The 17,867-nt window shown below is 40.7% G+C and overlaps 1 protein-coding gene across 20 annotated transcripts in view; it reads right to left on the bottom strand.

Annotated features, from left to right (window-relative positions):
• The window catches only part of LOC140495521 (teneurin-3), a 2,480,372-nt gene that overhangs the window by 129,151 nt on the left and 2,333,354 nt on the right, over positions 1-17,867 (bottom strand). For all 20 annotated transcript variants that reach the window (XM_072594601.1, XM_072594600.1, XM_072594605.1 and 17 more), the window contains 2 exons: positions 17,648-17,848; positions 3,683-3,868 (listed from right to left, as the gene is read on the bottom strand). In XM_072594601.1, coding sequence (XP_072450702.1) covers positions 3,683-3,868; positions 17,648-17,848 — 387 coding nt within the window. The remainder of the gene's footprint in view (positions 1-3,682; positions 3,869-17,647; positions 17,849-17,867) is intronic.

Raw genomic sequence — 17,867 nt, 5'->3', positions numbered from 1 at the left:
TCATCTCTTCTCAATATAGGAATTTCCAGGAATTTGAATCATCCATTTTCTTTCTCACATGCCAATTCCAGTGAAGTGACCATCTCCAATTGTTATATATTACTGACAGCAGCACCATAGGGTCCTAACTCTGACCCAAGCTCTAGTTAATTTATTACCTGATCCGAAGACAATTAATATGCATAACCTGGATGAGGAAGAGAGAATCTCGGTATCTCTGTTCAACCACCTTAACCAGGTCAATGTACTGGCAATGTGAATATGGTGGAGACAAAACCAAGCTCTGATTTGTATGTTTCATAATCTGAATTCAACAAGTTGCTGTCACAGCACCCATTTTAACAATGTCTGGTTTGGCTGGGGCATTAATGAACTCCAGCGTCTGTGAATTGATACCAACAACAACTTGCATTTGTGTACCATCATTGACAGAGTGAAATGTACCAAGGTGCTTTGCAGGATTGTTACCAAACATTTTAAAAATTAAATTTAACCAGACAATCAAAATTTCAGTCAAAAAGATAAGGGATATTCAAGGAGTTGGTGGAGCGCTGAAACCTTAGAGAACTGGAGAAGGATACAAGTCTTCTGGAGGCGGTGCTGGAGAACTTATGGAAGTTCTTGAAAGCGACAACCAGAATTTCAAAACCAAGTCACTGCTTAACCAGGAGGCAAACCAATCTAGAGGGCAAGTCACGGTGGGAAATAAATGCAGGCCTACCCGGTGACTCTCACAGTCCATCAATGAGTGAAAAAGAAAGAAAAAAAAATGCATGTTCAACAGAGTGATGTGTGAATTGGACTGATACAAGCTGGAGGATGGGCTGCCGAGATTTAGATGAGCTGGAATTTATAGAGGGTGAAAGATGTGAGGTTGCACAACATGGAGCGAACACTTGCAGCAAACAGGGGGTGGCAAAGATAAAATAAAATGTTTCTCTGCAATGTGAAGGTATTATCATTAGAAAATAGGTGAGGAGGTTATGTGGTACACTCAACTTGCAACATGTTGTGCTGGGGGGTGCAATTCATTGAAAGTCATTGAGCAGTTGGAGACAGATGGTTGGGGCAGAGGCAGTAGGACAGAGAAAATTATTTCAAAGCCCTTGAGGACTGACTCAAAATGTAAAAATGGAGAATGCAAAAGGGCATTTGGATGTTGAATGCAATTCATCTTTATCCCTCAATAATTAAATATACTGAGTTATTGAGAGGTGCAAGTGTGTAAAAACCTCATGTTTTTATTTTACTTTATCTTTGATTGAGGACTGAACTGTGAAAAGAACTATTTTATGACAAAGGACAGAGAAAGGAACTGCTGGAGTATTAAAAAGCAAGTTACTGAAACTCATTGCAAATTGTGGTCACACTGGTGCTTTGCAAATAGTGGGTGGATGGTGTGACGAGACAATACGGCATTCGGTAGGAAGTGAGATTCGGCTGGCAACAAACAACTGATTGGTTTGTAAAATTTTGTCCAGTCATAGATGTCAAGGGTCAGCCTGATGACAACTCTCTAATTGGTTCCTGCTTGTGGGTGTGAATGATCCAGAGAGAAACCCTCATACCTCAGGAAGGGAACTGTTGTGTATCTCACAGTAAAATACTGCAAATTAAAGAAAGCCCTTTGTTTTCTTCTATCAGCAAATAATCAGAGACTTTATAATGTGTGAGCCAGTTGCTCTGAGCCTCCTGTGAAGAAGTGACAGAACCTAAAAGAATAGCTCACTAAACTGGAGGACTTGAGAGACAAAATGAACTCCTCCATTCAAAATTGAGGACTGATGCCATTCAACTGTTCTCCCAATACTTTCCCCCTACGTTCAGAACACCAATTTTTTTTTTTGTCTGTCTCTGTCTGTATGTGTGTGTATGGGGTTTTTAGAAGGGATTTAGAGTTTTGACCAAGATTGCATTTGCAGACACCAATGCATGTGTACAACGCACCACTTAAGTTTGTGCATTTAAACTGGCTCAGGCACAGGTTTAAATGTGTTGCTGTTGTGAATGGGTGCAAGTGAGGAATGCCTCTTTTCACATCCTCATTCCCTCTGCATCCTCTCTCTCACTCTCTCCCCACACTTCCCTCACCCTCAGTATCTGTGGTCTCTCTTTCCCATGCTCTCTGTTTCATCTTCTCTCTCCCCCCTCATGCCTCCTTCTCCCCATGTTCCATCTCTCTGTCTTACCATCCACATGGCCTCTCCCCCCACCACATCCTCTATCTCTCTCTCTCCCACAGCACTTTTTCTCCAGGCATTTATGTCCTCCTACTCCCATACCCTACTGCCATGCTGAAATGTCTTTCAGTGTTATGGAGCTTTTCTGCGCAGGTGCAGTGTGGTGTTATCGAAATCCTATGTGTGGACACCGTGGGTCTGGAATTGTGAAAATACATCCTTGGCTGCTGTTGTGACTGTTAGAAGACACTGCCTTTAATTAACTAGTCAAGTTATATGTCAACAGATCATACTTGCTTTTCTGTGGTTTGAATCTTTTTATTTGTTAAGTATAGAAAGCCAATCAGAAAGCCAACAGAAAGCTTTCTGTTAACCTGCGTGTATCAGACAAGGAAACTGGACACTTTGATATAGTTTCTTAGCTTTTGTGACGACTCCAGGAATAGCAGGTCGTGATTTGCAGTGCATATCCCAGTGGGGAGTAACAAAGGGAAGATTTAATCATCTTGATTGAAAAGTCCAATAACAATTTTCTACTGCTCTTTGCGTATGATCTTTCACTTCATTCAGACTCAGAAATGACTGACTTTTGAAGGAGAAAGAAAATTGCAGTGCAAGTTTCTCTGAACCAAACCTTTTCAAAGGTCACTGTGAAAGCTAATCCGATTCAATGTATTTCCACAAAATTGTTCAGGCTGATTTTTTTTTCTGAAATCACTCTGACGTAATCTGCATGTCTTTCTGTTTTCAACACATTTTTGAAGTTTGCTATTTACCTCATTACTTTACAAAATGGCTTACTAGCCGAAAAGTCACTATAAACACTGCTGTGTCAATGGATGCAAACATTAAACACTGAGACAAAAAAGATACAAGATAATAGAGTCATCATTTAGCGAGTTCCAAGAAAGACTGACTACAGGCTTGATGTGCCAAGATTTCAACATATGAAGATTTCTGCCTCTGGCTCAATGCCACACTCCAGACAGGGCTGGCCTTCTGCTCCCTCAGGCAGTCATTACTAACTCAAGGTACACTACAATACTTTCACTGGCACCAATGTTGTGTCTCCTACAATATTCTGCTCTACAATACTCTACATTCCTCTGCTTCCTTCTGTATTCTGGTTAACAAGTGGAACAGACAGCTTGCCAAGGGGTTTGCCTGAATTTGAATATGGCATGGAAATATGTATTTGCAGCTTATTCCTAACATTCATCACTCCTTGACGACAGTATTTTTATTGACATATTGATTTCAAATTTTCAAAACACTAATTTCCCATTATTTTATTTTCTGTTGAGGAATTATGTAGAAATGCCTTCTCAGAGGTTCCAATCATTGTTAAGAAAAAAACAACTTCCACCCAATTCTCTTATCCACGAATCAAATTGGACACAGGTAGCATAAACAGTATGAGTGTTACCACTCAATGTTTCAGATACCGCCTCATGGCCATTTTGAGATGATTTCATTCCATATGCTGTAAAGCAACAACCTACCAATGGTGCAGTGTTCACCATTCCAGCCTTGGTTGCACTCGCATTTGCCATTATTGCAGGTTCCGTGCTCCAAGCAGCGAGGGTGGCACGCTCTCTGGTCACAAGCTGCGCCAGTCCAGCCTTCCTCACATCGACAGGCACCCGCCAGGCAAACGCCATGAGTTCCACACTCCACGGCACAAATCTCTGTGGAGCACAAACAGACCCAGCACAGTGAATATCACCATCAATGCAAAACTCACAGCCGTGAAAGCATGGTCAAGGTACTGAATTCATCTCCTGTCACAGACTCCTCACATTAATAACATACCATTCAAACCTGTATGGGGCCCAACAGAACAGGCATGAGTAAAGAAATACAATGCATTCACATTCTCCCATTAACAACATGCAGATTTTACAGTAAATTAATACTCGTTTTGCCATAAACACAGTGGTTTTTTAAAATAAAACATCAATTATGTGCTTTTATTCAGAGGTTTTGTAAAGACCAGGCATAAACCCACAACATTCCTGATGAAGGGCTTTTGCCCGAAATGTCGATGTTCCTGCTCCAAGAATGCTGTCTGACCTGCTGTGCTTTTCTAGCACCACTCTAATCTTGACTGGACATAAACCCACAACAGATTATTTGGTTATATTCTAAACATCAGCAACTGTTTAAGGCTTTGTCAACCTGCCTAGCATCTGCTACATCTTATCTGAGACTTGACTGAAGTTTATAAAAGCCTGAGGGATCTTCACAAAAGTAGTCATGTGAAGGATGCTTCCTCTTGTGATCGAGTTCAGATCTAGAGGGCTCTGTTTTAAAATAGGAGATGCCCTTTTCAGACAACATGAGTGTAATGTTGATGTTGAAGTTCAGATGGGGAGGCAATGGCCTAGTGGAATTGTCACTGGATTATTAATCCACAGATTCAGGTAATGATTTGGGGACCCAGGTTTTAATACTGCCACAGCAGATGATGGAATTTGAATTCAATTTCTTAAAAATCTGGAATTAAGAGTCTAATGTTGACTGTGAATCCATTGTTAATTGTCAGAAAGGCCATGTGGCTCACCAATGTCCTTTAGGTAAAGAGACTGCCATCCTAATCTGGTCTGGCCTACATGTGACTCCAGACCCACAGCAATGTGATTGACTCTTAACTGGGCAATTAGGGATGGACAATAAATGCTGGTCTAGCTTTCGATGCCCTCATACAATGAAAGAATAAAAAATAGTTAATGTGCAGCACGTTGACAAGTGGTCGAGGAACCTCTGAGTGGCCACACACCTTGGAAGGAATATTCAAGATGAGGATTGTTTATTTCTCTCAGAGGGCTGTGCAATTGCAACTCTGCTCGAAAAGCTGTAGTCTGGATGATTAAATATTTTTAAGGTGGAGGGAGATAGGTTCCTGATACACAAGGGAATCAAGGGTCTTTGGGGCGTAGATGGAACTGTGGAATTCAGAACAGAAACAGGTCAACCATAATCTTATCGAATGTTGGAGCAGGTACGAAGGAGCCAAATGGCCTACCATTGCTTCTGTTTTGAATGTTTGCAAGTGATTTCTGGAGGAGCTGCAGAAAGCTGCAATGTCCGGTACTGTACACATCAGTTTCTGAGCACAGACATGACACCAGTGCTCCGTTGGTATCCTTGAACCCTGATGTGAAGACTGCAGTGAGGCTTCTTTCTGCAGTTGGCAGGAACCTACATGTTCTTCTGAAGATGGGGACAGGAACATTGGAACATGAATGACTGCTCTGTTCCTGACTGGTGGAGAGTGTGGAATTCGATCCTGATGTGTATTTATCAGTGAAAACAGGGGGTTGGACATTATGCGTGTGATGAGAAGTGCGGTGGATTCTCAATTTGCAAAAGAACTTCTCAGCCTCTGTGCAGGCCCCTCACTCTGTATGGTGTTTGAAACTAGCAGACTTGGGGTCCTAGGGCAATGGACATTCAAGTAAACAAATCGAAAGTGTCAAGGTCATTTTAAACTTCCTGGTTGGGATTATCAATTTAGCACTGAAACCAAATCATCTACCCATGCCATCTCCGTCCCCAATCCCCTCCATGCAGGATCCTGCCTTATGCTGGAAAATCTGTGTTATAATATGCAGTTGTTAGGGCACAGTAAAAGTAGAGACAAAAGTCTAACTGAATGATTTAAAAGAACACTTTCAACAAAAACCAGCTGCAGTCTTTCATTACTGCAAACAATGATCAGAAAAATCTATCCAATACAACTGGGATTAGTCACAGCTTCATCAGTTGCTCGCTGCTCTCATGTTGGGGGACCATCTTGTCTGTTCATTGTGCTCCTTTCAATGATTTCTTTATACATGCTCAGCTCTCTTCTGAATCAAGCTTTCAATTAAAGGACCCTGGATGGGCTGATTAACCTCGATGCAGCAAAATATTAACTTGGCTTTGCGAGGAAAAGTTTTTTTAATCGCGTGTCTTGTTTCTCCTGTGAATCAATCTAATCAATTTTTCATTAGCACCAAGGTGTTTATCAGCCTTTAACACACCACCTTCAAGCGCGGCTGTGTCAATCTTCACTACCAACTTATTAATTGAAGTTCATTTAATTGAAGTGAAATTGTGCAACTAATTAATAGCCAGTCTTCTGTGCAAAGATCAAACAATGTTTTGGCAGCATCTATTTCATCATGGAAGACTGGTGTTTCATACAATTGCCATGATGGAGAGGTAGTGGGACTAATCTGTGCTAAAGGGCACACTTACATATACTTTAATTTGGCATGTACAGAATCAACAAGCCACTTAAACCTAAACCCACTCATTCAGCATAGGCCAGAACCCATCCCATGGCAACAGCAGATTCTCTTTCAAACCTTAATGTGAAAAATGAGATTGAGGATGAAATTGACGGCTACATTGGTTCAGAATAATACATCCATTAACTTGTTCCCATCATTGCTTTCCTGATGCATTCAAAGGGAGTTTTATAATGAAGATATTACTGCACAAAATGACTGTGAATTAGTCATTGGCTGCAATTGTTCACATTTGATTGGTGGTGAAGTCTACAGGGATGCATTTGTTCTCTTACGTTACCAATATTACTGTTGCATTGTGACTAAATATTGTGTAAGCATCTATTGTACCATTTGCTGCATTTATCTCGTGGTGACCAGATTGTGTCTAACGATTTCTTCCTTGGAATTTAACCCAGTCAGAGCCCATTCCGACTGCTCTATTCTTCCTGGTTTAACTCAGTCTTTTTTAACAATTCCCTTCTACTCAGCCCTGATTTTAAAGTGTGGACTCAGGATTCCATTCTTTTGACTCTTGATAGTGCGTACTATCGACAAGATGCACTGCAAAACTTCGGCAAAGATCCTCAGACAGCATCTTTCAAGGCTGTGACCACGTCCATCTAGAAGGCAAGACAGCAGATACATGGGAACACCACCATCTGCAAGTTCCTCTCCAAACCACTCACTATCATGACTTGGAAATATATCACCGTTCCTTCAGTATCAGTAGGTCAAACTCCCAGAATTGCCATCTTAAGGGCATTATGGATCAACCCAAAGTACATTGATTGCAGTGGTTCAAGAAAACAGCTGACTACCATCTTCTCAAAGGTAGCTAGGGATGGGCAAAAATGCTGGACAGCCAGTGATGTCCACATCCAATGAATGAATTTTAAAAAAAAATTGACTGCCACATTTATAAAATCAGTAATAAGCTACTCTGCAGTTTGTACATCTACAGTACAGGGGAACCAGGAGATGTAATGCATTTTAGTTTCCAAATTAAACCTTACGTGCAAACTTACATCACACATAAGGTTACTTACTAACAGCCCACGGTGTTGGTGGGTAGATTTTAGCATGGGTAGAGGATTAACTAACTGATAGAAGACAGTGAGTTGAAATAAGGGGCTATTTTTACGATTGGAGCCTGTAACTAATGAAGTTCCACAGATATCAGTACTGCAGCTGCTATTATTATTGTAATTATAAATTGTAATTATTTACAATTATTATTAATGATGCAAACGAATGTATCGTCACCAAATTTTCAGATGACACAAAAATAGGTGGGAAGGCAAGTAGTGAAGATGACACGGTCTGCATAGTGACATAGGCACATTAAGTAAGTGGGTAAAAAACTTGATAGTTCTTTATCGCAGAGGGCTGTAAATGCTGGGTCATTAAATATATTTATGGCTTAGAGACAGATTTTTAATCAGTAAGGGAATCAACGGTTATAGGGAAAAGGCAGGAAAATGGCAGTTGAGGATGACCAGATTAGCCAAATCCCATTGTATAGCCAAGTAAACTCAATAGGCTGAATGGCCTACTTTGACATGTTATGGTTTGACACCTTAACATGATTCCTGCCTCATTGTTTACCACTCACTCAAGTTATCTTCTCTGAAAAAGCTCAGTATAGAAATCTAAGAAGGTGCAGAACTCAACAGGCAACTTTGTGCAAAATCTCCATTCCAAGTAGGTTTGCTTTAGGCTTGACACACTAATTCAAGTATCACCTCATGTTAAATTTTCACATAAATTACTACGTGCGTTAACTCCAAAAACTCTGTTTTCTGCCAGTGCACAGCAATGACACAAAAACACTGTAAATTCGACTAATAAAACCTGGAATTAAGTAACAAATAATCCAACACAGAAAGAAACAAGGTGGGCCATGTGAAGCAGATCAGTATCAATTTAAAGCATGCACTAATCATAATCTAAGTTGTTTCAAGCTTCTTCCTAAAAGGGCACGTGCATGATAATATTTTAACTGATGTTAGCTTGAAAATTTATGGTATACATGTTCAGCTTCTGTCTTTCATTAAAATCACCAATTAATGTTTTCACTGCCATAGCCTTCAGACACCTGAACAAGTAGCATTATGATTAATTGACATTTTTCTTCCATTAATTAAGTGTGTTGGGATCTGCTAAACTTTATTTTGTGGCAGTTATTCCACTTCAACAATTTCCTTTACTTTTGCTACTAATATTCTTTAAAAGTCATCACTTCGGGGGATCCAAGATGGCGGCAACCCAGCAAGTCTGAGTCTATAGTGCTTCTCCCAAGACTTGGGTAAAGTGGGTCAGCCACCCCCACCATGCTCACCAAATCATTTATAATAGCCGTTTAATTTAACTAGTTGCTTAGTATTAAATTTAAACGATCTAATATTTAGTAAAAATGATCAAAGGGAAGGGAGCCCGCAGCTCTCAGCAAGCAGGAACCCCTCCCCCACCCTCTCCAGCTGCAGCTGAAGCGTCCACAGCCGCCCCGGGGGACTTACCTACAGTGACAAGCCTTGTAGAAATAATCTCCAAACTGAATGCGAAGATTGACGCTTTTATCGAAGAATCCCAAAATCGATGGGACTCACTCTCGGCCGCACTGCAGAAGCACGATGGAGACATCCAGGAAATCGAGCGCCAAGTTGGAGTTAAAGGCCGCAACCTCCGAAACTACAGCTCAATCGGCCGTGGATCAGGTCCGGACTCTCGAACAGTGAGTCCGGACCTTAGAGAATTACATTGACGACCTCGATTATCGAGGCCATCGAAAAAATATTCGTTTGCTGGGCCTTCCCGGACGGGAAGAGGAAGGCCAGCTTACAGCGTTCTTCGAGCAGGGGCTGCCACAGCTTTTAAATTTGGAAGCTGGATCAGGCCAGGTAAGGGTAGAATGGGCCTACCGGGTTGCAATACGCGGGCCTAGCTCGAACCAGCACCCATGCCCGGTCCTGTTCCGGCTGCAGTGCTACAGGGAGAGGCAGATACTCCTAGAAGCTTCTAGAAATCTTGGAAAAGACCCCCAAGATATGATCTATAAAGGATCCAAGATCATGTTATTCCAGGACTTTACCCCAGTTCTGGTCCGAAAGAGGAAGGCAGTCGACGAGGCAAAGAAGCGTTTAAGGGATTAAATATTCAGTACTCCTTACGCTACCCAGCGATGCTACGCTTTAACCATGAAGGATCCGTGTATAACTTCGGATCGCCAGAAAAGGCTAAGGAATTCTTGGACTCTCTTAGATAAACTGTAAGAGATAATGGATGTTGGTTTGCCTTCCCCCCTGCTTTGGTTTATATCCCCCCTTTTTTCCCTTTTTTTTACCTGACTGTTTAATATTATCATGGGGGGTGGGGAGAGGGATTTGATTTTCTCCCCCCCCTTGGGGTTGTTTTCTTTTATTATTTTATGTGGGTATGTATGTATCTATGTGTATGTATGTATATATATATATAAGCCGGGGGGTTTGGTTAATGTTGGTGGGTGGAGGTGGTTACCTTATTCTATTTTACCTCTGTCTTTAGGAGCGGGGTTGCTTCTCCCTTGTTACTTTGTATTATTATATTTAATTGTTATTTGTTGAGGTTGTAATTTTATAGTTATATGTTTATATATGGTATTAACATTACCAAATATATCCAGGTGTTGGTGTGGGCGGGAGTAGGGTGCTCATTGTTAACTCTAGCTTTGTATTATATCTGAATTCTCCTCATTTTATTGAGGAGCGTCTGGGTCAAGGGTGGGGCATTGGTTGGGAGAGGATACGATGGACTTTTGGAGAGGAAGTGACACCCCCTGGGAACAAGGGGGAAAATCTCCACTTAAATACGCTTTTTTTATTATTTAGAAATAGTTTTTTATTATACTGTTGTGAGTGTATTAGAGAGCCTTTATTTTTGTAAATTTTATATGCTCTATGCTCGGGATGTTCTGGATAGGGTTTCCCCTCCCGAGGGGTCTCGGATTTGCCCAGATGATTATGGTTGATCAGTCGGTTAAGTGGTGCACCTGGAATGTTAAGGGGAGTAATTTGTCAGTCAAAAGGAAGAAAATATTATCAAATCTTAAGAGAGAAAGAGTTGATATAGCTCTCCTACAGGAGACACACCTGTCGGATAAAGAACACTTGAAATTACGACAGGGTGGATTTGATCAGGCCTTTTTTTCTTCTTTTAGCGCAAAAAGCAGGGGAGTTATTATTCTTATTCGGAAGAATTTCCCTTTCAAAATTCTAAATCAGATAAAAGACGAATCTGGACGATATATTTTGATTAAAGCCCTTATAAATGGAGAGGAATATGGGATTTTAAATTTGTACTGCCCCCCCGGCACACCCCTTTAAATTTATAACGGAAGCCTTTCCAAAATTGATGGCTTTTGGTGCCTGTCATACAATTATAGGGGGAGACTTTAATTGTATTATGGATCCGGAAATAGATAGGATTCCCATGAGTACTGCAGGAGTATCTCCCAGATCTAGACAATTGGTGGATCTGAACAAAGAATTAGGATTAGTAGATGTATAGAGATGTCTTCATCCATAGGGCAAAGATTTTTCTTTCTACTCCAATCCACAAAAATGTCATACGAGAATTGATATGTTTTTTGCCCCCTCGATTTTTTAAAATTCCATATCATCCTGTAAAATAGGTAGTATTGCAATTTCCGACCATGCTGCTGTATATATGGAAACTAAGGCGAGGAACAATGGGACATCCCCTCAGCATTGGCGTATGGACCCCTTCTTAATGAAAGATAGTATATTTGTAAAGTATATTTGCAAAGTACTTCTCTCAAGAATTTAAAACTTTTTTAGAAATTAATTCAGGTACGGCTAGCAACCCATCAATGATGTGGGAGACCATCAAAGCTTATACGTGAGGTTTGATCATCTCCTACTCAGCGACCCAGAAAAAATTGAAGGGAGAATAACAGCATCTGCTTGAAGCTCGCTTAAAAGTAGCTGAAACAGCATACACTGATAGACCTTCTATTATTAAATTGCAAAGGATTACAGCTCTTAGGACAGCTCTAAACACTACGCTTACTCAAATGGCTAAGAGGGAAATATTATTTGCAAAACAAAGGTTATATGAATATGGCAACAAACCGGGTAGATACTTAGCATTTCTTGCAAAGAAAACAAAGGCCCCTCAGACTATTACGTCTATCAGGAAAGTTCGGGTATTTTGACTCATGATCATAAAAAGATTAATGCGATCTTTAGAGAATTTTATTCTGAGTTATATAAATCACAGGATTGTGAAGATAGGAGGATGCAGTCATTTTAAAAAAATTTGACCTTTCCGGGCCTCACTCCGGAACAGGTATCGGTCCTAAATGATCCTCTAACAGTCCAAGAAATACTTGATGCAATTAGGCAACTTCAGAGCGGTAAGGCACCGGGCCCAGATGGTTTTCAAGCTGAATTCTATAAAGAATTTACAGAAATATTGGCTGGTCCACTTATGGACATGTATAACTATGCATATAGTCAGGGCTGTCTCCCGCCTTCGCTGAAAGAGGCAAATATCTCTCTTATCCTTAAAAAAGGAAAGGATCCAGAAGATTGTACGTCATACAGACCAATATCCTTGCTAAATGTAGATTTTAAAATTCTTTCTAAAACGTTAGCATTGAGACTAGAAAGGGTACTGCCACATATTATAAAGGAGGATCAGACGGGGTTTATTAAGGGCCATAGATCATCCAATAATATTAGAAGGGTTTGGAATATGATTCAAGCCTGTCATCAGGGAAAGATACCAGGAGTAGTAGTTTCATTAGACGCGGAAAAGGCATTTGATAGGGTTGAATGGTCGTATTTGTTTTACACATTGGAAAGGTTTGGCGTTGGACAGGTGTTTACCAAATGGGTCTCAACATTGTATAGTGATCCCAAAGCAGTTGTGATTACCAATGGATTAGGCTCGGATAGCTTCAGTGTAGGTAGGGGCTGCCTTCAGGGATATCCTCTCTCGCCATTGTTATTTAAGCTAATAATTGAACCACTAGAAGCTATACGAGCTGATCCTAATGTAACGGCCCCGAGGATTGGTACAGGTAAACATAAAATTACCCTTTATGCAGATGATGTTCTTCTATTCCTCAGTAATCCTCTGATGTCCGTACCTCGCCTAATCCAAGTTATTAATACATTTAGCGTATTCTCAGGCTATAAAATTAATTTTTTGAAAATCGGAGGCTATGCCAATGGGTGGCCTTGCTATGATACCCCATTTAGTGGATGGATCCCTTTTTCCCTTTCATTGGTCCCTGGAGGGCTTCTTATATTTAGGCATTTTTATTACCCCAGTATTTGGTCAGTTGTATAAGGCTAATTTTGTGCATTTACTGGAAAGGATAAGGCAGGACCTCCAGCGATGGGGAGATCTTCCAATTTCCTGGCTGGGTAGAATAGCACTAATTAAAATGAATGTCCTGCCCCGTCTCCTATATCCTATGAGAATGCTTCCGGTGATGCTGCCGAGGATGGCTCTACGTAAATTATATGGCTGGTTCCTTTATCTGGAATCATAGACGGCCCCTCATTAAGCTGAAGAAGCTACAGCTTCCACAGGCAAGGGGAGGATTGGACTTCCCAGATTTTAGGAAATATCAGTTAAGTTCCCTATTAAGTTACATAGCTGATTGGGTCTTGTCTGATCCACAATCAATCTGGTTGGATATCGAGACCTCTCAAGTAAAATACCCACTCATTAACCTTTTATTTTCAGACAAGAGGAAAATCATTACAGATCACTGTAAAAACCCTATAATACTAAACACAATTAAGGCTTGGAATATAATGTGGCAAAATGAGGGTAATTCACATAAAACATCCCCCTATGTGCCGATAGTGGGAGCATGGGGATTCCAACTGGGGTTTACAGATGCCACTTTTAAACTCTGGAGATCCTGGGGTATCTCATGTCTAGGGGACCTATTTAAAGATGGGGTCCTGATGTCTTTTGAACAGCTGCGTCAGAAATTTGGATTACTTGATGGAGACCTCTTTCGACACTTCCAAATTCGAGATTACGTACAGAAGAAGACTACATTATTAGATAGTCTTTATAAATCAGATAGAGAATGTAGTGTTCTACGACCAGTGGGGGTATCTTCCGTCAGTACTATTTATAATTTACTACATGATGAAGTATCGGGAGATATGGATAATCTGCTTAAAACATGGGATCAGGATTTGGGACTAGAAATCTCTATAGAAACATGGAATGATATTTGGGAAAACGCTAGAAGAATTACTATCTGTAACAGAACCCAGGCTATCCAGCTGAAGATACTTCATAGGGCCCATATAGCACCGGTTCGATTGGCAAAATGTAAGGCAGGAGCATCTCCAATGTGTCCCAAATGTAAAATAGAGGTGGGCACTCTTGGACATTGCCTATGGACCTGTCATAAGATCCGTAGATATTGGACTAAAGTAGCAAGTCCCCTGACAGAACTTTTAGGAACGGAAATTAAAGTGGACCCTGTATCTCTCCTTTTGGGCTTTTCGAACTTTCCCTCCCTGGATATGCACAGGAAGAGATTATTTTCTATTCTCTCTTTCTGTGCAAGGAAAAATATTTTGGTGAACTGGGTGGCTGAGGGCCCCCTGGACTTTCAAATTGGCACAGATGAATTATGGAATGTATTCCCCTTGACTTCCTTACAAATATGGTGCACCGAAAGACCGAATTATTTTATAAAATATGGCAGCCCTTCTTGAATTACATAAATACAGATATTTCGGCTATCCTAACAAGGGCTTTTATTTAATTGAGATTACAAACCTGGCTGGTCCGGGGCCCATTAGGAGAGGAATCCCGAACGAATACGGGTTTTATTATATTTGATGTTAACACATTCCGAGCATGTAAGAGACTTAAATATATACTCTGGTTAGTCGTCGGTTCGATTAGTAGACAGTTGAGTTTTGTGTTTTTCTTTTTTGGTACTTTTTCTTTTGTTAAATTTTGGCTATTGTATATTTGATTTAACTGTATATCAGTGTTTGTATTTGAGAGTTTTGTTTATTTTTGTAAACTTGTAAAAATGTTAAATTTCTAATAAAAATATCTATTAAAAAAAAGCCATCACGTCCTACCAAGAAAATAAGTATTTAAAGTATTTTACAATTCAGTGGATTTCAAAGCTGCTTTCTTTTTCCCCCTATTGTTTCCACTGACTAGTCAAGACTTCAACAGCAAGCATGATCTGAAAACAGATCCTTCCCAATGATACTGTTGCCAACAAAGGGAGGTCAGGTTATCCTGCTTCATCCTGCAAATTACTGTGAGGAACCTGACACAGTGTCTTCCTCATCAAACTGGAATATGTTGAGCATGTTAAGGAAAATACATAAATCATTGGTCAGACCATATTTGGAGTATTGTGTTCAGTTCTGGGCACATTATTTACAAAATGATATTAAATCCCTGGAGAGAGTGCAAAAGGAGACTTACTATAATGATCCCAGGAAGAAGGGATTTTAGATTCAAGAAAAAAGAAATTGGGGCTTATTCTGCTTGGAGCATGGAAGATTAAGAACCTCATTGAGGTGTTCCAGAATTACGAACAATTTTGTCAGGGTAATGTAGAATATTCTGTTTCCACTAATTGGTATGTCAATAACTGGGGGTCACAATTTGAAGATTGTCAGCAAGACAGCGAGGAGTGAGATGAGAAGAAACTTCTCATCTTGCATACAGTTCTGGTCACTGCATTATCAGAATGATGTGGAAGCTTTGGAAAGGTTTCAGAGGAGGTGTATGAGGACGCTGTCTGATATGGAGGGAAGGTCCTATGAGGAAAGGCTGAGGGATTTGAGGCTGTTTTTGGTTAGAGAGAAGAATGTTGAGAGGTGACTTAATTGACACACACAAGATAATCAGAGGGTTCGATAAGGTGGACACTGAGAGCCTTTTTCCTTGGATGATGATGGCTCGCACAAGAGGACATAGCCTTAAATTGAGAGGTGATAGATATAGGACAGATGTCAGAGGTAGTTTCTTTACTTAGAGAATAGTAGGGGTGTGGAAAGCATTGCCTGCAACAATAGCAGACTCACCAAATTTAAGGGCATTTAAATGGTCATTGGATCAACATATGGATGAAAATGAAATAGTGTAGGATACATGGGCTTCAGATTGGTTCCACAGGTCGGTGCAATATTGAGGGCTGAAGGGCCTGTACCGCGCTGTAATGTCCTTTGTTCTATTCTCAGAGAGTTGCTTGGATTTGGAATGCACTGCCTGACAGAGTGGTGGAGGTGGAATCCAAATGAGGTTTCTGAAGTGAGCCAGATATATATTTGAAAGTGATCAATTTCGGGGGCTATAGAGACACAGCTGGAGAGTGGAGCCAGCTAGGTGAGAGCAAGTACAGACATGATAGAATAAGTGGCTACTTGTACTGTAAGGTTCAATGACTCTATATGCCATGAACTGTAGGCACAGGCCTTGCTAAGGGAAAAAAGGGCTCAGGTTGTCCCAAACTATTTTGTCCCCACCTGGGAAGTGTAGTCACTGCTGCAGTATAAAACAATGTAGCAGTCAATATGTATCACCAGTACATATGTTTACCAGTACACCAGTTTAAAATAAGACCCCTACAAACAGCAATGTGATAGTGATCAGGAAATCTCTTTTAATAATATTGGTTGAGGTGAAGTGCTGGACAAGAGAGAGGGGATAAGTACCCTGGGTCTTTTCCAGAAACGTTTCGGGACAGACAGAGACTCGGTTTATCATTTCACCACAGCAATAGGGCCTGTGTAGTTGTATATCAGAGTGGCATGATGGTGAAGTCTCTGAAGTATGGCTTGAACCAACCACGTTGCAACTCAGATGTGAGAGTGCCACCAACTGAGCCACAGCTGACAACTAACAAGAATGGGCACCTTTGAAGACCGCATCCCGAAACTTTATGAATCATGCAGAAGAAGGGAGAAAAAGAAATTATGATGGAAATAAATACTCCTGTTGTCCCGTCCCGAATACTGCCATCGTCTGCTGAAATTTAATGAGAGAAAGCTGCTTTGAAAGAATACAGAATTGGAGATAAGATTTGGATTTTTCTCCATGTTGGGATTTTGATAGATTCAGCAGCATGCAGCGAATTGAAAACAGTGAGTACAAAGTGTGCATACTTAAGATGACATTGTCAGAAACACCTTGCTTGCAAGCTAGAAATGTTTACAGGCAAGAATTTGTCAGATTGTAATATTAATGTTAACAAGGAGAAAAGGAAATTGGTGTTGTTTTCACTCTTCCTTTGCCCCAAAACAGTTCCATTGGTGGACAGTGTTATAGGTAAGAGGTGTCTTTCAGTATCCTGGCTGAATAGTGAGCTGCAATGCGGTGGACTCTGAGCAAAAGGGAAATGTTTAACCATTGTACTTGAGTCCCAGTTCTGACTCTCTTAAAGTCCAGCAATGCTCACTGAACAGTGATCAAGAAGCCAAGATGAATAATTTTTCTCTCTTACTAATCCAGTGAGACAAAGCCAATTGCCTTGGCACACGAAAATTCTGCCATCTTGGTGCCTCAGTAGCTGGACAGGTGCTGAATTCACCCATCCTTTCATGGGCAAAAAAGGATAGGCAAAAAATGTTTGAAATGCTCAAGTCCCATGGGTGACTAAAAATAGTCATCAGAAGAACACTTTGAGACCATTGTTAGAAGCAAATTTAATTCACAACTGAGGGAAAACAAGAAATGCTGGCGATCTGATGGAAGCATTGTCTAGATTTGAAACGCTGGCTTGCTCTCTTTCTCCATGCTCAGATTTCCAGTGTTTTTTGTTTTCAGTGCATCTACAGTAATTTGAAACTACTGAAGGAACTCATAGGAAGATCTGTATTGTGAAGCCCACACTTTGAATGAACATTAATCGTACTGCTAGCCAGCTGATATTTCTGTGAGGAAGTTTCTTGCTTACGCACCATAAAAAAATTGGCCTCCAAAAAGGCAGAATTCTTTAATCAAGTCATACCATTAAAATTGAAGATAGATTACCTCAGCAAAACCTATCTGTTGATGTCGAAAAATCACTAGGTTGCAGTGTAAATTGCTAAGTGTGCTGCTGCTTTTAAACCTTGGGGAATGAAGGCTATCGCTATTTCACCACTTATGGGATTATTTGTAAGGTGTCCTCTGTCGACTCACCTACTGAGCAGTCTGTGCCTGTCCAATTTGGATCACAAGTGCAGGAACCACTCTCCTGAAGATAGGTCCCATGACCAGAGCACTGATCAGGGCACATAGTTTTGGAGTTTTCACAGTTTGAACCACCCCATCCCGGACTGCAGTGGCATTCCCCATGGATACAGACGCCATGGTTCGAACAGGTTGGATCAAAGCAGTCCGCTGCAAGAGAAAAAGAAAT

The sequence above is a fragment of the Chiloscyllium punctatum genome, chromosome 2 (assembly GCF_047496795.1).
Source record: "Chiloscyllium punctatum isolate Juve2018m chromosome 2, sChiPun1.3, whole genome shotgun sequence".
NCBI classification, from domain to species: domain Eukaryota; kingdom Metazoa; phylum Chordata; class Chondrichthyes; order Orectolobiformes; family Hemiscylliidae; genus Chiloscyllium; species Chiloscyllium punctatum.
This window is presented reverse-complemented; position numbering and strand designations above follow the sequence as displayed.